Source organism: Myotis brandtii, unplaced genomic scaffold (genome assembly GCF_000412655.1).
Source record: "Myotis brandtii unplaced genomic scaffold, ASM41265v1 scaffold940, whole genome shotgun sequence".
Classification (NCBI taxonomy): Eukaryota; Metazoa; Chordata; class Mammalia; order Chiroptera; family Vespertilionidae; genus Myotis; species Myotis brandtii.
In genome coordinates, this window is record NW_005371877.1 from 878,415 (window position 1) to 888,301 (window position 9,887).

The 9,887-nt window shown below is 64.7% G+C and overlaps 1 protein-coding gene across 6 annotated transcripts in view; it reads right to left on the reverse strand.

Annotated features, from left to right (window-relative positions):
• LSP1 (lymphocyte-specific protein 1) overlaps positions 1-9,887 on the reverse strand; it is a 42,552-nt gene that overhangs the window by 12,556 nt on the left and 20,109 nt on the right. For 4 of the 6 annotated variants that reach the window (XM_014533116.1, XM_014533112.1, XM_014533113.1 and 1 more), the window contains exons 2-10: positions 7,133-7,270; positions 5,734-5,853; positions 3,710-3,890; positions 3,315-3,407; positions 3,059-3,102; positions 2,815-2,896; positions 1,359-1,493; positions 1,040-1,117; positions 790-892 (exon numbers count right to left, since the gene is read on the reverse strand). In XM_014533116.1, the coding sequence (XP_014388602.1) occupies positions 803-892; positions 1,040-1,117; positions 1,359-1,493; positions 2,815-2,896; positions 3,059-3,102; positions 3,315-3,407; positions 3,710-3,890; positions 5,734-5,853; positions 7,133-7,270 (961 nt within the window). In that variant the 3' untranslated portion in view covers positions 790-802. Of the gene's footprint in view, positions 1-762; positions 893-1,039; positions 1,118-1,358; positions 1,494-2,814; positions 2,897-3,058; positions 3,103-3,314; positions 3,408-3,709; positions 3,891-5,733; positions 5,854-7,132; positions 7,271-9,887 lie in introns of all 6 variants that reach the window. The other 2 variants (XM_014533114.1, XM_014533115.1) reach the window with 2 other exon arrangements.

Consider the following 9,887-nt stretch of genomic DNA (forward strand, 5'->3'; position numbering starts at 1 on the left):
TGTCAGGAGGGACAGGGGCCTGAGGGTGGGGAAGTGATGAGGCTGGGAGCAGGGGGCAGGGAGGAGGTGGTTTCCATGTGTGGAGGGGCAGGGAGCTTAGGGTAGGAAGGAAAGGGCCCAAGTCCACATGAGGCAGGAGTTGGGCAGGCTGACCTCACACCTAGTGCCTGCCTGGTCTCCTGGGAGGCAGGGAGGGAGGGAGGAGGGCCACAGGGACTTGGGAGGCCTCCAGCCACAGCCCCCGGAGAGGACTCAGGAGGGGAGTGGGTGGGGGAGGAGGCCCCACTCACCCCAGGACATCGTGGGTGCTGTACGTGGACCCTGGGACCCAGGCCACCAATAAAAGTGTGTCACTCCATGGCAGCGGGTCACCTGTCTGACTGCACCGCTGGTGGGAAGGGCAGTGGACACCAGGGAGGTCGTGGCTGGGCCCCGTCTCATCATCCCATCGGTTTCTGCAACACCAGCCTCGCAGTGGCCAGGCCACATCACCTGCCCAGGGAGCCTCGCTGGGACTTCACGGCCTCTTCCCAAGAGGGAGTGTGAAGCCCCCTCGGAGAACGGCCTAGCAGGCCCGAGGCCACGGGGTCTGATGTAAGGCGGGGCGGGGGCGGGTGGAAGACCCAGAGGCGTCTGGGTTCTGGCCAGTTCTGAGGCTGGGCCTTCGGCTCTCACAGGCACCTCTGCTCCCTGTGACATGGACCCGCAGGCCCTGTCTCCGCCACCACGTTCCCAGAACAGCCCACTTCACACATGACTCACCCGCGAAGGCCGCTGCCCTGGACTCACCAAGAGGGAAGGCTTAGGGCGCCGAGCCCTCGTCCATCAGCACCTTCTCGTACTTCCCATGTCCGGTGGCCACAAACTTGTATCTCTTCCCAGATGGGGTGCTCTGTCGGGGAAGGAGCCCGAGGGCAAATGGTGAGCATGGCAGAAGGGAGATGCTGCTGCCTCCGGGAAGCCCTCCTAGATGCACTAAGAATGGTCCCTTGTTGCTCTCGGACCCGCTCTCCCCGCCACCACCACAGATAGGCTCTACCTTAATGGTCGACGAAGTCTTGGAGCCTCCTTTCTGCTCCCAGAGGCTTTTCTTGCTCATGTCTCCAGCTACAATGTCCTGGGGACAGAAGGAGGACATACCACCACTGCAGACAGCGACCGGGGGCCCGTAGCCCTGGGCCCTTCTCTCCTGCCTACCTGCTTCCTGAGGAGGGCTGAGAGCCCAGGGAGAGGCAGGGCAGGGCAGGTTGCACCTTCTGCCTTCACTCTGCCAAGCACCCTTCTCCCCGCGGCCGTCCACGCCCAGGGCCAGCCTGGAGGTCTCAGCCTGGGTGGCCCTCCCTGGGGAGGGGGCCTACCTTGCAGGAGGGGCTCTTGGCAGCAGACTGGGCCTGCACCTCCCCCGTCTCCCACCGGCTCTTGGTGCTGGCCACGGCCATGCTGGGCAGCTCGATGGAGGGCTGGCGAACCAACTTGGAGTTCCGGCCAGCAGTCTACAGAGGAGACAGACCCCAATGCCACTTTAGTGGAGAGCCACGTGGGACCCATCAGAGAGCCCAGGGGGCACGCAGGGGACATCCTCTGTGTCTGCATCTCCCCAGCGGTGCGTTCCCCACCCAGGGCAGGAGCAAGGCTCTGAAAAGGTGTGTGCTCCTCCATCCAGTGTACTTGCGAAGCTCCCCTTGTTCTGTAGAGCACAGGTGATGTGGTGGGACATGAGACAGACCTGGGGCTGTCCTCACGCTGCTCATGGCATAGGGCTGGAAGAGGATGGGATGCATGGAGGGGTGTTGGCTGGATGGAGGGTGTTGGTTGGATGGAGGGGTGTTGGTTGGATGGAGAGGGTGTTGGTTGGATGGAGGGTGCTGGTTGGATGGAGGGTGTTGGTTGGATGGAGGGTGCTGGTTGGATGGAGGGTGTTGGTTGGATGGAGGGTGCTGGTTGGATGGAGGGTGTTGGTTGGATGGAGGGTGCTGGTTGGATGGAGGGTGTTGGTTGGATGGAGGGTGCTGGTTGGATGGAGGGTGTTGGTTGGATGGAGGGTGCTGGTTGGATGGAGGGTGTTGGTTGGATGGAGGGTGCTGGTTGGATGGAGGGTGTTGGTTGGATGGAGGGTGCTGGTTGGATGGAGGGTGTTGGTTGGATGGAGGGTGCTGGTTGGATGGAGGGTGTTGGTTGGATGGAGGGTGCTGGTTGGATGGAGGGTGTTGGTTGGATGGAGGGTGCTGGTTGGATGGAGGGTGTTGGTTGGATGGAGGGTGCTGGTTGGATGGAGGGTGTTGGTTGGATGGAGGGTGCTGGTTGGATGGAGGGTGTTGGTTGGATGGAGGGTGCTGGTTGGATGGAGGGTGTTGGTTGGATGGAGGGTGCTGGTTGGATGGAGGGTGTTGGTTGGATGGAGGGTGCTGGTTGGATGGAGGGTGTTGGTTGGATGGAGGGTGCTGGTTGGATGGAGGGTGTTGGTTGGATGGAGGGTGCTGGTTGGATGGAGGGTGTTGGTTGGATGGAGGGTGCTGGTTGGATGGAGGGTGTTGGTTGGATGGAGGGTGCTGGTTGGATGGAGGGTGTTGGTTGGATGGAGGGTGCTGGTTGGATGGAGGGTGTTGGTTGGATGGAGGGTGTTGGCTGGATGGAGGGTGTTGGTTAGGTGGAGGGGTGTTGGTTGAATGGATGGGTGTTGGTTGGATGGAGATAGGTTGGATGGAGGGCTGTTGACTGGATGGAGGGTGTAGGTTGGATGGAGGACTGTTGGGTGAATGAGAAGAGCTGCATGAACAGAGTGGAGACCCAGCAGAGCAGGAGGGCTAAGCATACCTCGATGGCCTGGGTGTACTGCTCCAGCCGGTCATCAATCTTGGAGATGGGCAGGGCTGGCTGGGACCTCTTCACACTGTTGCTGGAGGGTAGGAGAAGGGTCACACCCTGTGTCCCCTCACTGGGCTTGCAACCCCACCCTGAGCCCCATGAGAGCGCTCTCAGGCCCCCCATCTCCACCCCCTCTCTCGACCTCTCTTGGAGAACCTCGAGTCCTAGCCTGGGAAGCCATCAGGGTACACACCTCTTCTTGATGGAGCGGCTCAGGGACTCGGTTCTGTCGATGAGCTGTGCAGGGCGACAGAGAATGAGCCTTGGAAGCCGAGCAAGGCCTACCCTCTACCCCTGCCTTGATGGTGTTCTCTGGGATGCTGGGTGGCGGGGAGGGCAGGGGCCCGGGGGGTGGCAGAGAAAGAGCAGCAGTGCTCCCTGTTTGGGCTGATGTGGTTGCTTCTGGGGCTGGGAGGAGGGAGAGGCAGCAGCTTTGGGGCTTGACCTACTTTGGTGCTGGGGCTCAGGGGAGGCGAGCTCAGCTCGGTGGTCTCCTCCAAGAGCAAGGGGCTGGGCGCCCTGGGCCGCTGACGTTGCTGGTGCTGGAAAGGAAACATCTGAGCTTATGGGACCTGGATGAGCACCCCCTTTGCACCCCTCCTGCTCCACGTGGAACCTACTCTCTCCCCTGCCTGGGCCTCAGGTCCTCCCCAGCCCTGACATGCTGTGGTTCTGGAATTCTCTGCAGCAGGACTGACCATGCAGAGTCACCAACCCCCCTCCCCCGCCCTGAGGATGTGAGGGCTACACACTGCCAGCTCTCTGGGGGCTGGTCCCACAAGGCCACGGAGTGAGCAGGCAGCAGAGACGGATGCCACCCGACCCTGAGGGACACCACCGTCACCTCCTCAGCCTCCTCAGCCTCTGCTGGGCCCGGGCTGCCCCGGCCGGTCTCCTCTGGGCCCACGGGCTCTGCCTGCTCTGGCCCTGGCTCGTCCTGGGGCTCGGAGTCGGGGTGCAGATGCAGCTCCTCCAGGCTGACTCTGGCTGGACGCAGCTCGTCACCATCCTGGTGCCCACAGGGCCTGTGGGAGGGAGAAGGGTGCAGGCTGACCAGGGGTCATCTGATGGCTTGGTTCAAGTCCCTTCCCACTTCCCAGGCTGTTTCCTCATCCATAAGACGGGGCCGGTCAGACCAGCAGAGTGCTAAGGATCCCCGAGACCCAGGCCCTGGGTGAAGGGGCTGCAGGGACCTACGAGCCAGCCCCGCTTCCCGGGCCCCTTGGGAAACAGCCCCAACTACCACAGCCCCACTGAGGGCCACCCCATGACCAGGCTCACCCGGTCTCATTCTCTCTGGTTGGGCCCCTGCCTCGTGCCCTGCTTCCCCTCACCCACCCTGGAGCCTAGAAGGCCGGTCCCCGCGGCTGAAGGTGCCCTGCTCTGAGCGTGGCCCGTGGGCCTTGGGGAGGCGGCTGTTGCATGGAGTGAGGTGGGTCCTGCTTCCCCTCACCCACTCTGGAGCCTAGAAGGCCGGTCCCCACGGCCGAAGGTGCCCTGCTCTTAGCGTGGCCCGTGGCCTTGGGGAGGCGGCTGTTGCATGGAGTGAGGTGGGGTCTGGGGGTGGTCTAGGGGTTGGTCAGCTGGCGGACAGGCCAGGGCAGGCCCCAGCTAGGACGCATCCCTGAGGAGGGGGGCTGACTGAGCTGGCCACAGGGGAGGGGGGGCCAGCCTGCTGGCAGCCAGTTGCTCTGCATTTGAGCGGGACTGAACCTGGAGAAGAAGGTGGGAAATTCTCGAATTTTCCATGATTTCAGGCCCCTTGGTGTTGGTGCCAACCAAGACCCAGACCCACCGCCCAGGGTGGGCCGGGGTCCAGCCAGCGGCAGGCACACAGAGGGCCCATTCAGTCGCAGTGTGTTGGCCGCAGGTGTGGGGGTGCAGGGAGGCGAGCCCGGGGTTCTACGGAAGAGCCAAAGCGCCCCCTGCTGTTGAGAATGCCGGCCTGTTGCTGGCTGGGGAGGAAGGAGCCAGGCCGTGGCCGCCCTGCAGACCCCAGCCCCATTTCAGAAATGCAGAATGTGCCCCAACTCACAGAGGCAGATGGGGAACGCTGGGGCCCGGAGGGGGTGGTAGGCAGGAGGCTGAGGCAGGACCAGGGCCCCAGCTAGGCAGGCGGCTCGTGAGGGGAGGGAGTCTGCTTGTGGGGACGGGAAGGGTTCTGAGCCACAGCTCGGGCTGCTTGGAGGCCCGGGGAGAGCTGGCGGTCTGGTATACTCGGGGCGAAGGGAGATCCTGTTCCCCATTGAAGCTCCTAAGCAGAGCTGGGACCCTGAGCACATGGGGGCCCTTGGGCACAGCCTGCACAGCTCAGAGAAGAGCTCAGAGCCTGAACTGGGGAGGGGGGCAAGCTCGGGGAACAGCCCCCAGCCCTGGGCCCCGGGGAGCTCGGCCCCCACCCCCGTCCGCTCCGGTTCAAACCGGCAAACACGTCTGCACATCTGGAAAGCTTGTCCCCCAGGCCGCCTCGCGGGCCCGCACATCTGGAAATACCTGCTCCCCTCCGTGGGAATGGAGGCCAGCCAGCCCCGAGGGAGGAAGGGGCGGGCGCGGGGGCCAGAGCCTCCATTACGTAAGTGGGCTGCAGATGTGTGCTGATGTGGCAACACCGCTGGCCGCAGCTGGTCTGGATGGGGCCCAGGGCCCTGGGGAGCCCAGGAATGAGATTTCCTCACCGCTCCCGCGGCCCCTCGCCGCCGCCTTGCCGTCTCGTTCTCTTCCTCCCTTTCCCCCATTCCCCCTCCCGGTCGTGGGGCCTTTTCGGGGGGCTGGCTGGGAAGGGGAGCAGAGGGCTATTGCTCAGGCATGTGTTGGGGGGCTTGCAGAGCCCTGCCTGAGGCCTCTCTCCCGGCCTTAACCCCTACTTGCCTGGCCTCCTGCTCCCCCTCTGGGCTCTCTCCCTGCAGGGGCTGCCGCAGCTCTGGCTTCTGGGCCCAGTCACCGAACCCCTCGTCCTCCTCCAGTTCTGGGGCCTCCGAGGCCTTCAGCCTACGGGGGGCGGGGGGGGGGAGAGCAGAGAGGCTGAGCTAGGCCAGGGTGCAGGGCAGGCAACCTCTACCCACACCTCCTCCCACTCAGACCATGTGCCAGGGAGGCGCTCACAGGGCCGGACCAGATCTGCCCAACATCAGTGTCCCTAAGGGCAGGACTGTGTCCCCCCACAGTCTGCAGCTGCCTGAGGCCAAGGCTGCACCTCACCCCATTAAGGCAGGGTTCCCCAAGACAAGGCTGTCTCTACCCCATCAGTTTACAATTCCCTAAAAGCTGGGTTCTGTCTCCCGCTTTGGTCTGGGGCTCCCTGAGCTCTGGGCTGTGTGTCCCCCTTTGGTCTGGGGGTCCCTGAGCTCTGGGCTGTGTGTCCCCCTTTGGTTTGGGGGTCCCTGAGCTCTGGACTGTGTGTCCCCCTTTGGTCTGGGGGTCCCTGAGCTCTGGGCTGTGTCTCCCCCTTCGGTCTGGGGGTCCCTGAGAGCTGGGTTCTGTCTCCCCCTTTGGTCTGGGGGTCCCTGAGCTCTGGGCTGTGTGTCCCTCTTCCGTCTGGGGCTCCCTGAGAGCTGGGCTGTGTCCCTCTTTGGTCTGGGGCTCCCTGAGCGCTGGGCTGTGTCTCCCGCCTCAGCCCAAGTCCCTGCGTGTGGGTAACCAGTGTCTGCCCTCCTAGCTGTGCCCCAGGACCCTGCCCGGCTCCTTCCCTGGGTGCAGGGGGAGCCTCTGCACCCCGATCCCCTTTGCAGGCCGGGATCCTGGTGCAGGTCGGGTCCCCCTGCCCCCAGCCTCTGGCAGCTCTGCCTAGAACCTGGCCCGGAGGCTCTGACCGCTGCAGGACCCCACCCCGCCCAGAGCTGCTGACTCGGAGAAAATGGAACAAAACAGGCCTGGGAAAGGGGCGATATTGGAAAAACAGCCCAGCCCAGCCCAGCCGGGAGGCCTCCTGGGCCTCTGGCCGGCCAAGTTGGACTCGGTGTATGTGAGTCATCGGCAGCAGGGAGTGTGGGCGGGGGGCTGGGGGCCCCGGGCCCTGCAGCTGGGGTCAGGATCAGTCCACGCAGGGCTGGGACCACTCGAGCTGGCCAGCGCCTGCACCCTGGGAGGGGCTGTGCGTGACTCTGCTGGCACCCGGCTGGGGAGCCCCTCACCCAGAACACGCCACCGTCCTGCTGCGGCTCTGGGCCTGGCCCCCCAATCGCATCGCTGTGGGACCCCAGGGTAGAGCCTGACCACCGTGTCCCCTCTGCCTGGGGTGCAGGACCAGGCCAGCCGCTGGGCAGCTTACAGCTTCTCCTGCTCCGGGGGCTCCGGGGTCGGGCTGCCTCCATCCTGGTCCTGGGCCCTCTGTTGCCTGTCTCGCTCCCGCCGACGTCGCTCCCGTGCAGCCTCCTCCTCGTCCTCCAGGCTCCATTGCGAGGCGAGCCTGGGGACACGGAGACATGGTCACCCCTCGGCCCACAGCTCGCATCTCCTACCCAAGCGGCCCCGGGGCTGCCTGTGGGGGGCTGACGGCCCCGGCCCTTTCCAGCCTCAGTTTCCCCATCTTCAAGGCAGAGGCCATGGGAGGAGGTTGAGAAGTTGCCCTCGGCTGGAGGGAGATGCCAGGCTCTGCAGGCATCTGGCATCTGTGTGGGCCTTGGTGGTGGAGGGGCCCTGGGGTGCAGCCTGCAGAACCCCAGGGCCCCCTTCCAGCAGCCTGGACCCCGGGCCTGAGCAGAGCCGGGGACAGGCCAGTGTGGCTTTGACCCCAGGCAGGGAGGATGTGGACAAGGGTCCTGAGGTTCGGAGACCTGGCTGTGGCTACCAGACAGCCCTGCCATTGCCCCACCTGAGTCCGGGGCTTAGGCCTCGCCAATCGGGCCCTGCCAGGCTGGGCCAGGCCGGGCAGGGCAGAACCAACTAGGCAGCCGCCTCGCCCTTGTCCACCCTGCGGGGGCTCCTTCCTGTTCCCCAGGAGCATGCTGACTGGGGAGAAAGTGGCCCGCCTAGGGCCCAAGGCACAGAGGAGGGGGTGTCCCGCGGGGTCCGCTCACCAACACCTCCCCACCGCTCTGAGCCCCCCATGGAGTCGAGTCTCCCTGGGTTGTTTCAAAGATGGAAAACAGACCCCTGCAGCACCAGGCACAAAAGAGCTGCCCCTCACTCAGGGCGACACCAGGCTGGCCGGGGACGAGGGTCCAAAACCCACCGCCTCTGCCCTGGCCCAGCAGACCCAGACCCTCAGTGTTCAGCTGGCATGGTCCTGCCCCCCCCCCCCCCCCCCCCTCCTGCCTGGGACACGCCTGCAGGGACTGGCCTGCAGTCCCACCTCGCGGCAGAGTGGGGTGGCCTCTCTCGGGCTCGGGCTCTGTGTAGCAACCTGTCCTCATGCCCTCTCCCTGGCTGTGCCCCCCCCCACCCTCTGCCCCACACCCAGGGTCCCAGCCCCTCCTGCCTGTGTCCGCTGCCTGACCCCGCAGCTCTCAGCTCGCTATCTTCGGGCCTCCGCCCCTGGGCCTCCGCCGCCAGCGTGATCTAATCTCTCCTAAGTCTCCTTGGAGCCTCTCAGACAAAAGCCAGGCCCTCCACAGCCTCAGCTCAGGGGCCCACTCCCCCCTGCGGCCGTGGGATTCTGGCCTCCGCACCCCCATCCATCCGCCTCCCACACTCCCGCCCCAGGGCTCCAGGGAGCCCCTGATTCCCCACACCTGGTCCCATCACATGGCGCCTGGCCCTCCAACCCCCCTCCCCGTCCCCCGCTCCAGGCCCTGGGAGGGGGCTGCAGGCCCCTTCTGTGTGGAAGGCAGAGCCTGGGGTGCTCTTGGGGCTGTTGGGGACCTGGGGTCCTGGGTCCCTCCCCTCTGTGCAAACCAGCAGCCCCTCCAAATGGTGGTGGGAGGGCTACCCTGGCTGGGGGGCTATCTTGAGACGGCTCGGGGCACCCCAGGAGGACACCTGGGAGGGGTAAGGCGGCCACTCTGCCCCCCGGCTCCGTGTCCAAGCTGCCACGGGCCTGGTTATGTTGCGGTGCTTTGGCCAATACGTGCTGTTTGGGGGTGTGCGGGGGCCCGGGTGGGGTGTGTGCGAGGCCCCCTCCCACACAGGGCCATTCTCCTGCTCCCCAGACCTGTGCACCCAGCTCTGAGGGCTGGGACCCGCAGGGCACAGAGGCCACACCGTGTCCAAGGTCTGGACTCCGGTGAGGTCCCTCGGTTCACCCCGCTGGCCATGTGTCCTGGCCACAGAGCCCCAAGCAGACCTGTGCTTGGCTCCCAGCACACATGGCCGGGCCGCCTCGCACACACACCACACGTTCTCCATGAGCCCCACACAGACCACACGTTCTCCATGAGCCCCACACAGATCCCATTCTCCATGAGCCCCACACAGACCACGCATTCTCCATGAGCCCCACACAGACACACGTTCTCCATGAGCCCCAGACAGACCACACATTCTCCATGAGCCCCACACAGGCCACACATTCTCCATGAGCCCCACACAGGCCACACATTCTCCATGAGCCCCACACAGGCCACACATTCTCCATGAGCCCCACACAGGCCACACATTCTCCATGAGCCCCACACAGGCCACACATTCTCCATGAGCCCCACACAGGCCACACATTCTCCATGAGCCCCACACAGGCCACACATTCTCCATGAGCCCCACACAGGCCACACATTCTCCATGAGCCCCACACAGGCCACACATTCTCCATGAGCCCCACACAGGCCACACATTCTCCATGAGCCCCACACAGGCCACACATTCTCCATGAGCCCCACACAGGCCACACATTCTCCATGAGCCCCACACAGGCCACACATTCTCCATGAGCCCCACACAGGCCACACATTCTCCATGAGCCCCACACAGGCCACACATTCTCCATGAGCCCCACACAGACACACACATTCTCCATGAGCCCCACACAGGCCACACATTCTCCATGAGCCCCACACAGACTCACATGTTCTCCATGAGCCCCACACAGACACACATGTTCTCCATGAGCCCCACACAGACCACACGTTCTCCATGAGCCCCACACAGAC